The sequence below is a fragment of the Struthio camelus genome, chromosome 2 (genome assembly GCF_040807025.1).
Source record: "Struthio camelus isolate bStrCam1 chromosome 2, bStrCam1.hap1, whole genome shotgun sequence".
Lineage (NCBI taxonomy): Eukaryota > Metazoa > Chordata > Aves > Struthioniformes > Struthionidae > Struthio > Struthio camelus.
In genome coordinates, this window is record NC_090943.1 from 100268832 (window position 1) to 100288923 (window position 20092).

The following is a 20092-nucleotide window of genomic DNA, read 5'->3' on the forward strand; positions in this document are numbered from 1 at the left end:
CAAGTCAACAAATAAGATCATCACTCAGAGTAATATACCATCTATTCCGATTCGTTAGCCTTTGCCTGACAAATCAGGGAGCAGCTTAAACACCATACAGTAAAGAGTGCCATTAGGTATGGACCCTGAAAACTCTTATTTCTGCATTTAACCATGTGTTCATGCAAGAATTTGCTCTTAGCTAAATAAGACTTTGTGTGCAATTATGGGCCATTTCCACGAGTACAGGCGTAGGGTGTCAGAAGGTAAACGCAAGTCATCCCTGAAAGCTTCCACTGCGCAGTAAACAGGTCAGAGAGCAATCTGGTTGTAACTCAAGCCTGTGCTGGTGCTTGAAGATGCAAGATCCTCAGTGCTTTCTTTCTAGTCTACCAAGAACAATTAGAAATCAGAACACTCATGCTTTCTCACAGTCAATCTGGACTCAGGACTTGCAAAACACATGCACTAATTGTTGGTCATTATGGAGGAAAAAAGAAAAGAAGCCTTCTAAATAAATAACAAAGTCTTAAAAAAAAAACCCAAAACAACTACAAGAAGCCAGGTACAAACTTCCACCAAGTAAATGAGAGCCTGGATCTGGAATTCTGACTCGGACCAATTTACAATAAAATCCATGCTTTTGCAGTTTTCCATGCTGTTGCTTTGGTTTTGTTTTTTAAAGTCCTAAACTAAGAGCATTAAATAGTGATGGGGCAGAGGAAGGAAAGAGATGTGTTTTTCTCAGAAAATGAAGGACACATTTGTTACTGTCCAATGGAACAAATAATTTATGGTTGCGCAAGTTACTTAACAAAATGTCAACTCCTGTCATATGTTTTTCTTGGTCCTCTGTTAGCACTTACAAACCTTGAATGTGGCTGCATCCTCCGCTATTTCTGTCTTTTTATACTGCCATTCCCTTTACCCTTAATCTGCTAAATCAGTTTAACAAAATTTCTTCTGTGTTACCTCCTCGCTGTAACATCAGAACCTGAAAATGTGGCTTTGGCAAGCTGCTTCTTTAGTTTTAGCGCAAAGAAAACTTTTTCAGAAACAGCTAGTAACAAAATTAAAGAACTTTTAGAATCTGAGGCATCTCTGCCAGCCAGGTTACAACAACCTTAAAAGCATAAATAAATTGGATCTGCATTACTGATGCTTAGCCTCTTTGAGCAAACTGTTCAAGATCAACGAACCAACCCGACTGCGACTATTACCTGCAGAAGTGTGCTTAAACTTTTCACTCTTCTTCTTCCTCCATTTCCATGGCTTAAAAATCCTTCCAAGAGTGGCAAATTTGCTTCTTCTTCTGATCGGAGGTGTGTGAGTTCCAGGTACGAGAGAATCTGAACGCATTGCAGCCAGTCTTTCCACTTCCTCAGCTGTAGTTTCCACAAAAAAGGGGGAGGGGGGAAGGGAAATAGATGTTTTAATAAATTATCCAAGAACCACACAAATGGTCAAAATTTTCCATGGCTACAGAGGACAGTAAAAAAAAAGGGGGAAAAAAGTAGTCTTTATTATTTCAAATGTTATTGTCTTTCCTTTCCAGTGGAATCCATGCTCTGTTCTAAACATCAGTGTTAACAATCGGATTGAACACAAATATGGATTATTAAGCTAGCAAAGTTATGATCTTTAACAAATTGCTCTGCATAGCCCCAGACACCAGTTCTAGCCCATCTGCCAGCCATTCTTGTGGAAGTGTATGATACAGACTGGGGAAGAGAAAGCTGCAAAGAAATGATGCAATACTGTTTAAGGGAAACTGCGATGCTTTTTTGCAAGGGAAAGACAAATTTGCGTCAACTAATATTTATCAGGAGCAAGAACTAAAGACCCTCTTGTATTGTTACTGTGTCCATTAAAAACTGCCTTGGTTTCAAAAAGGACTGCATCATGGTTTTTCTAGTGACAAAATGTGACCTGTACATTAATTTCCTAAGAAGTTAAAAATGCAGAAGATTTCTTCCAGCCCTCCTTTTCTAGCTGCTCATTCCCCTCCTTTGTTTAAACTAAGGACATGCAAAATTTTAACAGTGTCCACACTTAAGGATGAATTCCCGAGGGACGTTACAGTTTTCTCCAAACTTAAAAACTTAAATTGCAGAAATCTTTACATTGTAGTATACCATGATATTCTCAATATTAAAAAAAAAAAGAAAAAAGAAAAAAAAAGGATTTAAATTACCCTTCCCTCCTCAAGTAAGCACGAGAAATCTGGGGCAGGTACTCGCCAAAACTACATAGCATGGTCTCCCCCTCACATTTGCAGGGAATATATATGCTGCTATTTTTGAAAATCAATGCACCTGCAATCAGAGGCACAGACAGAGGTAAGCCGGGACGACAAAGGACAAAACCTACAGTGGGAAGGTATGGGTAGCACAGGAGAGATGATCTCTCCATGCCACAGCTGCCAGGGCTGCACTACAGCTCTCCTAGCCCTTGGCTGAAGCATGCACTGTCTCTCCCTGAGAAGAGTATCTGCACAATTCAATCAACATATAGGAGGATTTTTTTGAGGGATATCATGTAATTTCCTAGGCTTGTGCTGTTATGCAACACTGCCAGTAAAACTAATTTGAATGGTTTGTACAAACAGTCTGGTTCATAAAGACAGGACACAGATCTTCATCTCCTCCATTGTGAAGACAGTAGTCCAGTGTTTCCAAGTTTACCTGTAGTGTATTAAATCTCGACCTGCATCACGAGCACAAGATCAGGAACCCCAATAAAAACATTACAGTTATGAGGAGATGAATATATCTACTCCACACTGACAGAATCATCAGAGATTTTAGCTGGCAAATTCTTGTGTGTTTCAATGGAAACTTTTCAGAGGCTTTAAGTGTGCTGAATTTAATTTAGTTTTCATGAAACACCCAGAGATACATCTCTAGCACAAAGGCAATTCCATTATCAGAAATCCAAACTAGAAAGTAATTTGAGCTCCTCATATTTTTCCAAGAAAGTTTTTTTCATTATTGCCTTTTTTTTAACATGGGCAACATAATCCTTTTTCCTCTAAAATATCACTGCCAGATATAGCTGCCTAAAACTTTCCAAAGAAAAAAGCTAGCCAGCAACAGAGAGCCATCATGAACTATTTCATAGGAAAGGGTTAAAAGCAACAATTCTTTGGGATAATGGGGAGAAAGACAGACACTTCTGAGAACATTTTATTTGCACTAAAAGCCAAGAAAGAAAAGGTGGTCTGGTTAAAGCATTTCATTCTGTTGCAACTGTTCACATGGTGCGTGACGGCCCAGAGAAATCCCTTCTTCTACGCAGCACTCAGTGCAAGGTAGCATCCTAGACAGCGGCTGGGACATGCTGCAGCAAGACTGGAAATCGCCTGAACAAACTGTGAGGGTAAAAAGCAGAGGAAATCAGACATTTCCTTACAGCTCCTTTTTTCACTGAACGTGTTGGGCTTTGAAGACCAGAACGGGGTATAGACCGTGTGACTCTACATGCAAGGAGACCATGCCTTTCCCCCTCCTCCCTTTTTAAGATGCCTCTGGTTAAAGCACATAAGATCACAATGTATTCCACTGCTGTGATTTTTCACAGGTGCTGTTAGAGGTAGTAGGCTGGTCTTTCTTCTCTCTGCTTGCTTACTCGAGGGATACAAGCAGCCCCCTGAACAAACTGGGAATGACACACTACTGATGCTGAATTAGGCTTTCTGACATATAAACCCACAGCTGAAACATCATGAAGCCCCTCTGGCCTGCTCACCTACTCTCCTGTGCTCCTTCCTGAACCACCAGTGCTGCTACCGAGGTCTCTTACAGTCACTAAACCTCAGAGCTGCAATCCTGACTCCTCTGCAGTCCCAAGTGAACTGAAATTCCTTAAAAATTCCCTCTCTTCATAAGGCACATCTGCCATATTACACACCAGCTGTGCTCTCCCTGCCCCCAGGAAGGTTTACTCATTCACAGCAAGCTAGTGCAGATTCATGGTCAGGCAAAACTAACACTGGAGTCAAAAGGAGTTTACCCAAAGGGTGGGTTCCTTAAGAGCCAAACAGCGTCAAAACCATTTCCATATTTTGACTATTCTTCCTTGAATTTCAGTCTCTTGTCTCACACAGAGCTCTCCTGTGTTCCAGGAGTCCTGCTGTGCTCTCCATCAGCCATGAAGAGATGATGTGGCTCTTCTTCATCCTCTCCAAAGCGCACACAGCTCTGAGCTAAAGCAAATAACAGCTCTTTTATCCTCTCGCTCCTATTTTTTTAGAAGGACTATCTCATTTTTCATGAAAAATACTTTCAAAAGCACTGCTAATTCAAACCATAATAATCACTGGCTAGGAATGAACTACATTAGCATAAAGCCATGACATTTTTAATAAAGCAAGAATAAAAGCAGACCGTGACACGACAAGTAAAAGCCATATTTCTGCACTCTTTGTTTTCTGCTGCATCTTTTGCTCGAGTTGGCCAGGTTCCCTCGGCCTTTTTGGCTCCTAATGATTATCGACTAGCTGTAGGCTGCGACACCCACTGCTGACAGCAGGCTCTGTGGGCTGGTTTCACGCCCTTGCTGTTCCCAAAAAAGGTGGTACTTGCAAGATCGTAAACCAACCCAGACCTGCACATTTATTGCTTTCAAAGAGAAAAGCAGTCCCAGCTGGATCAGTTTGCTGAACGGGGAGGGGAAATGGCCATATGCATTAGTGCTTGCCGTCTCACTGTTGAGGTCTCATCTTTCGACTGGTGTCACAAATCTAAGATGACGTTAACAGGTCACCGTCACTGCTGACTCTCTCTGTGCTTTTGGGAACTTGTTCTGATTTTATTCCAGGATCTGAGCGATTTTGCAGAGGAAACAAAAAGACACTGCATAGTTCCAAAAAGACCTGCACTCGTGGCAAGAGGGAGATGCACTTCCCTCTCACTTAGATATCTGTCTGAACTGTCATCCCAGAATAGCAATAGTGAAACTAAACATAACAGCTTTTCACAGGCTGCTTGGTTATGAGACAGCGCTCAAGCTTTTACTGTAAACCTCAAAGTATTTGAAAGTCATATAGACTGAAGGGCTTAAGCAAGACTCATGTTTTTCATTAGAAAAAGCACTACAAATCATAAATCATATTTTGCATCCAAGTGATTTAAAAGAATTTTTGCAAACATTGTTACAATGTACTACAAAGACTTAAAAAACTAAAAAGTCTAAAAGCTAATTTCTTCTCCCCCCACCTTTTTTTTTTTGCTTTGACCCAAGATTTCAAAGGTATACCTGGGTTTTGGGTTTTTTTTGGTCAAAGTAGTTTCGAGGATCATAACGTACTACATCGACAGCAGGTCTGGAAGAGCGGTATGAAAAGCCATTCTTCAAAACGGCCAATGTAGCAGTTCAAGGCAAAACAGGACTGGCCATGTGGGATATGTTCTGTATGTTTTTATGACCTTCCCACATTTTTCAGTATGATGTTGACTTTCAGAAGGTCGAGTAAGCGCCAACATTGGAGTCACCTACTTTTTGGATTTGAGAAGCATAGCAGGCTGACCAAAGTAGCTTCCAGAGCCAATGTAATGTTCTAGTTTTGCTGGGGAACAACAACCAGTTTTGTCCCTTGTCTGTATGGGCATTACAGCATCTACTAATGCTGCTGACATATAATATCGCTCAGGTTCTATTTTAGAAAAGTCACCGTTATTACATTCAGGAAAGCACACAGAGCTATTTCATAGCTGAAGGCTAAAACCCACCCTTCCACAATCTTTAATATTACCTTCTTCACTGGTAACACCACTAGGTCACATCTTAGACCATTTTTGAACACTCATTGTTCACACTCCTTGTAATGCTCCTTACTCCCAAACCACGCCCAACCAGTCTTTATTTTTCAAATTAGTTTCTAATGATCGCCCGTTGCAAGTTTTCTTTTGAACTCTGCACCATAAATATCCCTGATGTTAGACTGCACACAGACCTTATTCTAAAAGCTCTGCTCAGTACAAGAAGGAGAAGGGCCACGTATCTTTTTGAAATGACAGTGAAACAGCTATTCTAATAGCTGAGCACTTAAGTGTTCTCTTTAGCTGAACTGGAACACTTTCAATTTAAAAAAAAACTTGTTTTGCTTTCAGGAAAATGGTTCATTTTCTGCTCTTCCATTATCATCTGTAGTGTTATTTCCCCTTAATTTCCCTTTGCACCTGGAATTAATTTTCATCAACCCTTCCCTTAACTATTTGAATGGCCCATTTAAACTTTCCCTAACTTCTAAAGGTTTATTTTCCAGTGAAAGATAAGGCATGAAATGCAACAGTCAAAATGCAGCCTTGCCAAACAGGGATGATTACCTCTTTGGTTGACAACAGCTCCCACTGGGTAGATGCATTTGCCATTGCAGCAATGGCACGAAATGGGTTGGCATAGCCGGTTTATGAGCCTTGAAGAGACTGTCAGTATCTTTTCCTTGTACTCTACGCAGCACTCACACATTCCAAATCTCTGATGATTGTTACTGGTCCCCAGGTGTGTTTCGCTTTACAAGGTAGCTATAAACTGAATCTCCTATCATTTACATTTGCCCATTTTGGTACAGATATCAGATCACGCTTTGGCACTGCATTCTGCTGTGTTCTCTCTTTCACAGCATACATGTTTCTTTTGCTGGAACAGAAGTGCAAAGAATAGCTTTAGAGGTCCAATCCCTTTAAGACCCTGCTTTCAACTTCCCTCCCCATTTTGACGTAAAAGGTTAATTATTCATGCTGACTGCAATCTGAAAGCCATATTTTAACCTCTGAAAACTACTCTGTATGGCATGCATCCCTATAAGCATGTCTTTATTGATACACAATTTCTCAAAACACAAAATATTTTCTCTGTTTTAACATAGTCCACAAGATTATTACTCGCATCAAAAGGGCCTTATCAGGCTATGTCATTAAGAGCTACATAATCCTATAAACCCTGTAATTATAGAAAATAAGGATTATTAGGTTTGACTAAACATCAGCTGTTTTATCTATCCCTTATTGCTCTCATTACTCACTGTGTTTTCCATCTCTTAACTGGTTATTGCATATTGATTTTGGACTAAATCCACACAGTGCTATAGCTCCTAACATTTGGGTGCCTGGACATGGGGATAAAATCCAGAGGTCTGCTTCAGGCATCAATATATGGAGACTCAGCTGTTCCAAAACCAGAACAGCCACTGGGAGTGGAGTGCAACCAAAAGGCAGCCAGGAGTAAAACAGGGAGGCAGAGGAAAATCAGAGATCTTACTTTTCTTGGGGCTATAGGAAGGCAATTACATACCTAACAGGAATCCTTGCTTCAGGCAGGAACTCCACCTTGAAAGGAAGGGGATTCTTTCCTTTCCTAAACAGCCCTCAGGGAGGAGGTGCACAGCTCCTGCTTACAAGAAAGCAGAGGAAGTGGGATGGGTGGGGATGGCAGGGACTTTTTTGTTGCAGCTGTGCAGCTAGAGCACTTGTTTAGGAGAAAGGAGAATCACAGAGTCACTTTTATCCTCTGCTTGAGAAAGTTCAAGCCCATGCCTCCCAATTGCCTTGGGAACACTAGTGCACTTCACACGATGATGGATGGGAGAGTGCTCTCCACTTCTCCTACTAAAACTGTGTTATTGTAAAGAAGAATTCAAGACCTACTGAGTCTGAAAGAAAACACAAGTGGAAGCACGGTCTCAAGAGTTAGGGCACGCATCTGTGAGCACAAAGCTCCTTCTCCCAGGGCTGTTTCTGGGCTTTACTCTGAATTAAATAACCCATATCTCCTTCTCCACTCATGGATAAAAAAAAACACTTCTGGTCACAGCTCTGATTTGTTGAGAGCCCAGTCCTGTCCATTTGTGCACAAAGGAGAATAAGGTGGCGGTGGGGGGGGGAGCGGGGAGCGGAGTTGCTTCCTCTCACTGTCACTTGCTTTTACTTCTTATCAGCTAGATCCTCTCCACAGAAAGCAGAGGGAATGGATGGATAGATGGAGCCCAGCTAGCAGAGCTGTCTGGTCACACAGCGAGAGGGAGCTATGGTGCAACCTGTGAAGAACTGGCATAGATCAGTCGTGTTCTAGGGTAAATGGTAGGCTCCAAGCACTATTTCCTATCCAGGACATAGTCTCTAAGGTATCCTCATACTGTAATCACAGCTCCCATACTAAAAACTCCACTACAGAACAAATCTGGCCCTTTCTAAGTAACCATGACAGAAATAGGTTCTTGGAAAGCCCCAGACCATTGTGCGTTAGCTGCAACGGAACAGCCTCAAAGCACAAACATGTCAGGAGCTGGATGAACCTGCATGCAGCCCATTCAACTTCTGAGACTGAAAGCAAACTCACAGGAAGATAGCATTGCCCTGCCTACTGAGACTTAGCTATAGCCCTGAGCACACAACGTTAGAAAAATAAACCTCTTTAAACCTCCTTAAAATGTACTCTACAGAGCCTACAAGAATGAGACTAAATTTCTCAACTCCAGAAAATTCAGAGGAGAAAGTTGAACATGAGTCATACCCACAGGACTATTTGTAATCCAAGGAGCTTACATTACATGTAATAAAAGAAATGTTACAAGGCAAAACAGTTTCAGTGGTGTTTGTGACTGTCACCTTACAAGCAGGCAGCTCCCACCAACACCATAAATAATTGGCCCAACATATGTAGGCAAAACTAAACACCATGGCTCCAGGCTCCCAGCTATATCTGTACACGTTTGCATTGTTAAGACACAGAGGCAATTCTAACCGTCTTTGAGTCATTCCCTGAACTGGTCAAATCTGGATTTAAGTCTCATCATGGTACAAGTTCTTTGTGAAACCCAAGGCTACAGAAGACAGAGAAACGTAAGGCAAGTCTTCAAATGCTGGGCGTTCAATAAGAAAAATCGAACTCATTCAATAAGAAAAACAGAACTGAAGCCCATGTACCTTCAACTCCTAAATTTCTTCTGTTGGAGAATTAGTTCATTACATTTTTTCCTAAGTTTTGTTCCAGTGAAGGACTTGCTGCCTTAAAGTGTCTTCCTGAGGGGGCTGGTATTGAATACATTGCCATGGCTGGATTTGTCTCTTATACCTGCCTGAATTGGAAATTCTACTCAGTTACAAAATATAAAAGTGATCCAAGAACAGAATCTGGTCTACAAGCCTGCTGATCAAAAACATTTTGGTAGACTTCTGCTACCTGCCGATCATTTTCCCAACTGCTGTTTGGATGGATGCAGACACACTTGCTCACACTGAATGGTACCTTGCTCTACAGGCCCTTAATGGGAATCAGTGGGAAGTTCTCCCTGCACAAAGTATTCAGTCTTTGAGAAAACAGACAACTAACTCTAAATGCTCTCTATTTTGAGAAAGCCCGGAAATAAATATTTTAAATGCATATAATTTCTTAGGGGACTTCTGATCAACTGAGCAATTTCTGATCTCTATCTTCTTAAGTTCTCATAAGTAGAAATATCCAATATTTTTATTTTATTTTACTAAAAATGTGTGCTTTAGAAGACATATCTTTAGATTATCCTGAAACCTGACAGGGGTATGCCCTCTTACTAAAAGTAACCCTGTTCAGGAGATGGCTTTACAAACATTAAACATAGCAGACCTTCTAAACACAATGATATCACTTTACCATTACTATTATACAGATAAAAAAAATTAAGTTTTAAATTACTGTCATGGCCAGGAGAAAAGGAACAAAGTAACTAGTTGAAGAGCTAAAAATTTCAAACTATTCCCCTGTAATCTCTACATTGCTTCTCTTGGGAAACATAAAATTCTGTTTCTGTTCTTTAAAGAATTTGTTAAGAAGTTGGCCAAGAGGAAGAGAGTAATTATACCAAATGGTACATTTATAATGAGCCTGAATATGAGTTAAAAAAAATCACTAACAACCTAGCAAAAAATATGTTTCACTGGACTCTGAAAAGAGAGTCTGTTCAGGAATTAAAAGGAAGGTTCACATACTTGTGCTCTGAGAACCTAAATGTAGATAGATATACATGGTCTGTTCTAATTGTCACTGCAGCTAGTGGGAATTCTTTTATTGATTCAAATGAAGGTTAGTTTAGGCCCTTAATTGTGGTGGTATTTCAGTTTAGGCCCTTATGGTAGAGGCTTAAATTTCAGCGCTGAATACTCTGAGGGAGGAAAAATGCCCACAGCTCCTTTTAAAATCATGAATAAAGCATGGTGGGCTGTTGGCTAAAATACCCAGAGTATTTCTGTGTGATTTTCATAGCTGTGACTTCACTTTTTTCGCCCACTCTTTTTAGCATTAAGTTAGCATGGGATACCTCGTGGTTGCTGAGCTCTGCAGGCTATTGTTCTTGCTCATTAGATAGAGGAAGGCCTCTGGTTTTAGCTCATTGTGGCTACTCGGGACAATACAGAACCATCTGCCTTTAACATAGGATGGAAGCAATCAGGTAATCAAATTGCTGTATCTACCTAAGAAACGTTACAGTCAAAGAAAGGATCTATGCTCATAGCTTTAACTTCATGAATAATTCCAAGTCCAGCAACCAGAAATAGCTCAGAAAATGCGAAAGTGATTAGATTAGAGTTAAGGGAAGAAAATACTGCAGGGAGCCAAGAAAACAGTATCATCGAAAAAGCTACTGAAACAGTTCCATCACTTTTATGCATGGAAATAATGTTAGCAGAGAGTTAACAGGTTAGATCTTGACCACACCAAAGTGACTGGCAAAGGTCACAAAGAGGATGAGCCTCCCAAGCCATCTAGTGACAACTACAGTCTTGGGAATTAGGAATATATTTTGTGCTCAGGTCTATCAAAACAGCTTTCTAAATGAAGACAAAATATGGCCCTCTGCTTTTCGCATGAGATGAGCCCATTAATGAGACAAGCATGAGGGGGCAAAGAAGATGAACTGTGTTACGCTGGTCCCTATCAGGCTGCTAGGGTGCTGAAACATGCCTCCTCCTGACTGTTGTCAGAGGACTTTGTTGGCCAAAGCTGTAAAAGGGACCTTTCCGGGAAGCCAAAATTCACCTACAGAAAAGCAAATTAGCAGAGAAGGCATTACAGTGTGCTTTCCTTTGTGCTTCTGGCAATGACCCCTTTCTGCAGCATTTGAGAGAGAAAGCAATGGCGTGCTGTGCACCATGAATGTGAGCGGGGCATGCCAGCGGCATGCCAGGGTGTCCCTATACAGAGCCATTTGTCCATGAAATTTGACAGTCGAGTTCAGTTTGCAACATTGCAAGGGTAACTCTGTCAGAGGCTTGCAGGAGATTTCATTTCAACACAGAAATAGGATAAAACTGCAACAAAAAATAGACATTCCTTACAATAAAACAAAGCTGTCCTTTTTCACCCCTTCATGGCTGGCACTAGACAAATTCTGCACAACTAACTGATGAAACCTGACTTCCCTAAACCATAAATTTATTGTCACAAAGCTATCAAGTTTATCTGCTACCAAGCAGATAAAAAACAAACAAACAAACAAAAAACCTTCCCAAAATCCAAGCCTTTCTGAGTGTTTTTGGCAATATAAATTGCCTCTCTCCTCATAACCAATGGGGAGCACTGTTCTCAGTTTTAAGTACTGAACTCTTTTGGACAAAATATCGGCACAACATTCTCTGAGTATCACAGATTCTTTTCTGTCAAGTCATAGTGAAAGCTCAAACTTATGCATACGCTCTTCCAACTAAACCGCAGTCTTTGCCTCACAATCATGATTTTCAAAAATCTCTTTTACATAAAACACATTTGTTTTGAATTTGCAATTCAGAGATTGGCCTGAACCATGACATCTGGACAAGGATCCCCAACTTCACAAAGTCCATGATGGTGCTCAGAATGATGAGCTTCCCCAGCATTTTGTACAAAGTAGGAAACACGTTAAAACAAAACTGATGAGTTCCCAGGTACTGAGAACACAAACATGTATGAATGGAGACTAGTATACAGTAACAACAATGATAATGCAAAAATCTGAAACAAATGATCATAGCAGGTAAAGAACAGCTCCTTCATTTGTCCACTAAATGCAGGGAATAGCCCAGAGCACCTGACTTCTAAAATTGGCACCCCCTTCACAACAGAGCCCTGCATTTTTTACTGTACTTATCACACATTTGGGGCATTGCCCAAAGAAGGCAGAGGGAAAGAAAAACAGAAGGAAAAAAAAATACCTAGAAGAAGTACCTTGCTGAGCCCATATGAAATGACAGAATAGGTAACAGTGAATTAACACAGAACTTTGCTGCATACTGAATTTGTTATTCTGTCAACTTATTTTCTTAAAAGCTTATGGGTTTGAATGTACAGCAAAAGCACCTGGTGTTCACAAAGAAAATGGCATTTGACTTAGATGATCAGAAATGCATAGAAAGCCAGCCTCACGTTAGTATCTCTGACTACTTTCCTGAAATCAAAGAATGCAGACAAAAATGCTGTCCTTATTTTAATGAGGCATACAAGAAAGAGAAAAGCAAGTACTTCCCTGAGTTCTAGCTTGTTTACACATGCCACCTAGGGAGGGACTTTGAGGTAACAAAAACTATATAACTGAGCCTCATGAGTCCCCCTCTACTCTCCCATTTTGGCACCCAGACTGCTTCTCTCCAGTGGCTACGAAAGCAGTGAAAGACTGCCAGCCACAGAGAACAGACCGTCAAAATTTGCTCTTCTCAGTTCAGATGCCAGAGGAGACAGCAAACCCCATCTTAGGTGCCACAGCAGACTGCTGGAAGACAACTTCTCACCTTTATGGCTATAAACCAGCAACAATTGCTTTGGGGCTGCACATATTAATGAAATCTATAGTCATCTCACTCTCCTATTTCTCCAGAGGGTAAGATTCAGATTCAAACATCCTAAATTCCACAGAAGTCTTTGCGCTTGTTTTTTTTCCTTTTCGCTAAATCCAAAATTTCAAGGATGCTTATCCAATAAACGTGGTGCACTAGTGCAAGAACATCCTGTTTTGCTAGTGCATGGGAAGAGGAGGGGAAGGGGTCTTTCTATGAACTTCTAGTTCAAATAGCTTCAACCATCCACCCATCCACATGTCTGTGCACTTGCACCGCTGACTGTTCAGGCTGAGCACTGTAATTTTTAATAGTACTCACATTTTAAGCAGATTGCAAAGTCAAATGAGAAAAAGAAGAAGCTCTAAACCTTAACAGCAGCATGACGCACTTTCCCTTTATATTAGTTCAATTTCAGCTGATGCATAAGAAACAACATTTGTGCTGATTTTTATTTATTTAACGAAAGCAAAGCAGGTTGACCAAGTCTCCATGTTTGAAAATCGCACTGGTGCTGTGCTCATGCCAGACCAGACAGTAGCTAAAAATTAGAAATGACAAAGCAGCTGCGCCCAAAGTTTGTGTAAAGAGACAACAGCAAGGAGCCAGTGGCATAGCCCTTATGACATGGTCTGCTGACATTAGGGACCAGGGTTGTGGCCCGAATCTATGTGAATGTATGGACCACAAATACTACAGACAAGCTTTTTAATACATGGACTGTGGGTACAATAGGCTACAGTGGCATTTCCAAGCCTGGCTCATCTCGTAAGGATGTAGTTAATTACTATGTGCTATGCTAATTATTTATTTTAACACCTCCAATGCACTCAAGTGTGCTTAGCAACATTTCAGTCTGTTGATTCTTCAATCTGTATTAAAAGGGTAGCTAACATTCAAGAGTATGGTATCTGTGATGAACCTGTACATGCTTCAGCCCATTGCTGAAGGTAAAGAATATTGTTTTGAATGATATTTAACAAAATCTAGATATGTCTTTCTTGAAATGATCTGGTTTTCTCAGTTTTACTGCACTTTCAGACCAGGAAAGGATTTAAAATACTATCGCTCTGATTTTTCAAGCAGATAATAAACTTCTCTTAGGAGGTAAAGTGAAACAGAAATCGTTCTCAGCTACCAGAATCTCCCAAGATAAATTAAATAATTGGATCTGTTTTAATTTTATTCCCTACACTCATACTGCACAAAGTCATTAGGCTAGTGGGCTGAAAAATGTCTGACAAAAGATGACAGAGGGCAAGATCCTTCTCTTAAGTGGTGACAGGGGAGGGCAGCTGCTGAATGGCAGCACTAAACCTGTCATCCTAATCTTGGGCTAGACACCTTGGAGCTGGGGAAGACAAAGAGAATATTTGAAGTACACTTTACCTCTGTTCCAAAATGTCCCATCTAACAGATATGCTGGGCCTTGCACAAAGGGATGTATATGTTAAATTGCAATCCTTGGGCTACGGAGAGCCAGTAAGAAGCTTTGATTGGACACCTCTCCTAGTTATCAATAAAGAAATGAAGAAGTTATCAATAAAGAATTAAGATAGTAACCTCAATTACACAGAATAGGGCCTTGAAGGCTCTGTCTCTCTCATCCCTGGTCAGTGCCCTCACAAGGCTATAAAACATAGCGTATGCACAAATAGTCCCCCTGCCCCTTTCTCTTTGCACATTTTTTACACAGTTTTACTTTTCTGGAAAAAAGCACCACCAGTCAAACCTAGGAAATGTTTGGCTTTTATTCCTTCGTGGGATTAAACCACATTTTGAAACTTCAAAAATATTCAGTATCTATGCAGAGCAAATTTCCAGAGACTGTCTGTCAGGTGTGGTCAGCTCCTATTATCATTAGCTTTGTGTTTTTTCTCCACTTTAGGCCAGGAGCTTTTCATCACAGAAGAACAGTGCTTGTCCACCTGTTCATGTAATCAAAAGCTCTCTCTCAATGGTGTGTCTTCATGATGGCTGATGGGCACTGTGTTTTTGGAGTATCCTTTAGAAATGGTGGCCAGGGCATAAATAAGCTAGAATGGTATGTTTAGTGGTTTCAAGGGAGTCACAGTAGGTGGTTTCAAAATTATCACTTTTATCTTTGATTTAAATTATACTGTGTGATCACTGTTTCTCAGAGCAACAGCATAATTCACCATTTTTAAATCTCAGCCTCTTCCGATGGCAGAGGCTTTGCTAGATCTGCCTCCTCTTGATTAAGATGGAGCCAAAGCCAGAGAGAGATGACAGCAACAAGATCAGGCATTACTTCATTCTTTTCTGCCTGACCCTTCTTCCTGAGACAGGGAGACCAAAAGCAAAAACCAGTGGGGATCCATATCACTTCAGAAGGGCCAAACCCCAGGAAGAGGACAGCAGCGCATAGGGATGGCAAGGCCATCATTTTTTTCCCCCCTCAGAAATGTGCTAACCAATTTTGTTGCATCAATCTGGATAATGGCAAACATCTCAGTTTCTGAGAAAGTGATAGCAACAGCTAGCCTGGGCTGTCCTAACCGCTGTTCTCGCTGCTACTGCCCTTCAGGTGTCCCAGTGCTCTGATGATGGGTTTTGGCTAACGTGTTTGGAAAGTTACGTGAGACCTGGCATCAAAGGTTTAACAGACTACAAACTCATCCAGTTATTCTTAGACATCCTGGCAGACTGGTAGCAAGGTGGTACCACATACATTTATACTGTGCTCCGGAAATTATGTTTTGTCTAACTGGTGGTTGAATAAGGTGACAACAACATGAAACCAGGTTTTATGCTGTCTGACTACCAACAAGACAATCTTAGGAAGTGCAAAGGAATAGCTGTACATTTACTACAAGCCACTAAAATGGATCAAGAAATAAATTCTTACAAATCAAAAATTAATGTAAGATGTCTGCCTCTTTTGCTAGAAAACAGCAATGAATGATACTGCTATATATACAACAGTATATTTAGAAGGAGAGGCGTTGCTTGTCAGTCAAGGAGCCCATAAAATGAACTCTGATGCTTTTAATGATATTAACTGTTTCTAAACACAGGCAGAAGTTATCACAGTGGCACAAACTGATGCAAGTAGTGGTGATTACATGTTAAAAGAAAGAAACAAAAAGAAGAAAGAAAGAGAAGTCACATGCCAGAATACTGAGTTGGATTATCTCATCTGATCTCTTCTCTATATACCCACTATTTCTTTTACTGACTGGTAGTGATATTATTAATGAATAACATTCCAATAATTGATTTAAAGTGAACTACTTCCATGTATCACAGTTTTTCGTTGAAGAATTTCAAGTTTTAAGAAGACACAGGCCAACCACACAAAACATTATCCGAGGGAAGCTTCTAAGCAAGTAAGGGAAGTACTCAGAAAAGACAAGACACAGAAAAGGAAACTAACTGCACACCTTGGCAGGGATCAGAGCATGAAAATAAGACGGTAGGACATAGGGACAATGCAAAAAGATACGGAAAGCAAAGCTTGTTCAGCCTGGTCTGTCAGGCTGACTTGATGGTTCTGTCTCAAAGGTCTCAATATCAGATGGTTTGAGAGAAATAAGGAACATGGGCAATTAGAGAATAACATGCCTGAAGGAAAGTATCTTTTCAAACTCCACCAGTGAGTGATAAGCTATTGCTCTGAGGCATGAAAACTGATGATACAGCCCTTACAAGCATATCCATATCTTACGATAGATACTGAAGACAAGCAAACATTTAATCTCTTCAAAAATGTTATTATATTCTTTTCCTTGCTCATGCCTGGTGACAATGAACGGCAGTGGAAATATATACACTTTATGAGCAAAGTGTTTTCTTTCATCACCTGCACACTTTGGCTTTTTCTTTCAGTGCTCTGGCAATATAGTGAGAAGAGAACATGCTCTGCCATTATCTATTCCATTAGCTCCATCCACCTCGGCCCTTTTTTACTCACTGTCTCCCTTTACTTACAGAAGACTTGTGGTCTTTCATAATTTAGCAGTTAGTTCTGTATTGTATTTCTGACATATCTAACTTGACACAGAATAACCAAAACGAGGCGCACTCCTCAAGATGACGACAAAAAGTTAAAGAATACCATTATTATTAAGTACAGGAAATGCATTCTGTTGCTTTCATCATGCTTGATGGCATTTTGTGCCCTTTTTTAAACTCCTCACACAGAACTGATTTTTCATTCAGTGTTCAGGGTTGCACTGATCTTTGTATTTAAGTGGCTTACGTATCAAGATACTTTAAACTTTGTTCTCAGAATAGAGAACAGGACGGTAAGATGCTATCAAAAGATGACATCCGAGTTACAGCTTTGAAAAGAGAGATGTCAATGGGAAGAGATGAGACTGAAACAAGCCAGCCAACCGCTCCCCAAAGGCAGTAAGAACTGGTGTGTTCTCTCTATCAGCATCTTTGTGTCAACACTGTGTAATCAAAAAGAGATGGGGTCCAAGCTAGTGTGAGCAATTCCATCATTTTTTGTTGTTTCCTATAACTCCTCAAATCAATGACACATATACAGAATTCCCAGAAAAGTTTGCTGACGTTTCTTCTGTAGGAGCACGGGAATTTTCACTGGAAAACACGGGGCTTAGACCTGTGCTTGTGTAAGCTCGTCCAAGGCTTCATTACACCTTTTTCTTTTATTCTCCAGGCTTTCAAATTTACCTAAATGAGGTTACCCACTTGTAACCCACATTCTTCCTATAGTCTCAGTCAAATAATGTAAATTACATTGCCATTTTGGCCAAGGTATCTTCCAGGGATCTTCAAAATGAGCCAGGAGCTCGGCTGGGTGATGGTCTGTCCAGCCTTGCTGGCGAACTCCCTGTTGTCAGCCACAGCACAGAAGTGCCTGGAATTGTACACAACTGACTAATTTCGGGGCTAGAAGTTTTTGCTACAGGCAGTTAACCAGGATATGAATTATTCATTACAGAGATGCACATGAGCAATTAATGGCTTGCCCCAGGCTTGGCAGTGTTGCTTTAGCTTTATTTTGGGACATAAAGGTAGAAAACGTAATCCCTCCTCTCTTCCTCCACCCCTTTTCTTTTCTCTGCCTGCAGACCAACCAACTCAAATAATTTCCATTTCTAATGTTTAAGGAAAGCACCATATATCACTGGCCAGCCCTTTGCAGTTGCTACTCTTAAACACATAAGCCAGATATACCCTGTCACATAACCGTAATTGATCTTTTTCTTCCTCTTCTCTTTCTCCCTCCTCTCCTTCCTGCATGCAGGCCATGTACAACTGCATCAGCACAATGCAGTTTTGTTAGTCACTGTTTCGAGTAACCAAATGACAAGGAATTGATGAGTTTTTGTTAGTCGCTAATGTGCAAGACACACTGAAGGGAGCAGAGCACTGGGCTGCTGCCATCCCTGCTCTCCAGCCAGCAGAAATCACCAGCTCGGAGAAGCTGCCCAGAGAGACGGCGCTACCGCAGGCGTAGGACCGACGGGTCCCACTGAGGCAGGGCAGTTTTCCCACACATTAGTGGGTCATGACAGGTAAATGGCAGGGTGGCCTGCCTTTCTTGGCCCTTTGCCATGTGTAAATTAGCATATGTAAAAAGACGACTCCTTTTTCCTGGAAAGGAACATTTATTCTCATCCCACAAAATGCTGAAGGTTTCTATCATCCAGAGCAGAAAGCGACTCCAATGGGAGCTAAGTGTACTTCAGGCCTTCCGGCAGCCTGTTTGGGATGCAGGATATCTTTGCGCGACCTCATCAACTTTCCCTAGCATGCCATCATATTCACCCAAATATCAAATACTATAGACCTCAAGTGACAAAAATAAAATAGGTTTATATTATGACCTGCACTGTCAAGGAAACATATTTCACTCTGCAGTGTTTGCCTATGCCTTTTTTTTCTTTTTTTAAGGTAACTATTCCTCAGAGACTAAAGCCACACATTGCATAATTATATTGCCTGTTGAAACATCAAGTGTGTTTTTCTGCTTCCTACGCCTCACAGCAGGATCAGGTGTGCTGGCTTTTTTTCTACTTTTCCGTTCTGTGTAGTCTAATTTTTTTTTCTCCAAAATATTTTAGGATTTTGAACAGGTACAACTGTAAATGACTGCAATGCCTCATAGCCACATACTGTGCTCACTCTGGAGATGGTAATGGAAGAGCAGCCACTGCTTGAAATACTGTGAGAATTAGTGAAGAAAAACTTATTTTTATACATAGCTCTTGCAGGGCTTGTGGTCTGCCTAGAAGATAACTATTTCATTTAATAATTAACTTTTGTGGGTAGCAAAAAAAATCACCTCGGAGACAGTCTCCTAAGTGATGATAAAGCCAATGTTCTCAGAAGTTCCCAGCTGAAAAATACAACAGAAGCAAGAGTCTTCAATGCCAGGCGGGAGCCACAAAAAACACCTTTCCATTTTGAAACGATGTTTATCTGGAGGCTCTGGAAAAAGGATGACAGCAGAAAAAGGAATGCTGGAGTTCCTGCAGTGGCAGTATCTCAGTCCACTCTGTTTTTCATACATATATAAGATAATCGATCATCTACGCTCAAATAGCAAAAACTAAAGTATAAGAGTATGTGACAGGCAGACTGGATATGAGTTCTGGATGAAACCTTCAGGGTACATTTATTCTTAATATTATTTATATTTCTACTACACTTGTACCTAGAGACCCAATAAGACCGCAGCCCCACCGTTCGAGGTGCTAGGAATGCAAACAGCAAGAGACAGTCCTTTTTTTCTGTAAAGGACTCATAGTCTATTTATAGATCAGCAAGCAGGTGAAAGGAAATCCTATTATCTCCATTTTACAGATACGAAACTTAGGTACCGAGCGACACAAAGACAGACTTGTCCAAAGCCTTGCAGGGCTCCTTTGCAGAGGTGGGAATGGAACTGAGAACTCTGGAGTTTTAATCTGTCACTGTAATGAAAAGCACCTTTCTCTGTGCAGACCCTCTTTCAATACACCTTTAGATAGCTGTTCTCCACTTAATTTTTCTTGTCAGAGTCTTTGCATAAAAATCGATAAGTATCCCAGTTCACTTGCTCCAAATCTCTCTCTTTCTCTCAGATCACTTCTGGGGGTGTTGAAACTTCTACTGTTTTCTCTAACCACAGTAAAGAATTGACGTGTCTACACCATGATTCAGACCCAGGCTCAGATTTCTGCAAGAGGCTGAGGAGATCTGCATTCAGTGTTCAGCCTCTGAACACATTAAATAAAACTCAGCCAATCTCTTCTCTATTTACTAATTCCCTCTAATTACCGTTCCCTTGCTCATCAAGTGCATCACCGACTATGACCCAGTAATACCACCACCCTCCCCTGACACCACTGCAA

At 40.8% G+C, this 20092-nt stretch overlaps 1 protein-coding gene across 6 annotated transcripts in view; it reads right to left on the reverse strand.

The window, feature by feature from the left end:
- The window catches only part of PHACTR1 (phosphatase and actin regulator 1), a 344608-nt gene that overhangs the window by 127309 nt on the left and 197207 nt on the right, over positions 1 to 20092 (reverse strand). For all 6 annotated transcript variants that reach the window (XM_068931821.1, XM_068931822.1, XM_068931820.1 and 3 more), the window contains one exon: positions 1200 to 1364. In XM_068931821.1, the coding sequence (XP_068787922.1) occupies positions 1200 to 1364 (165 nt within the window). The remainder of the gene's footprint in view (positions 1 to 1199; positions 1365 to 20092) is intronic.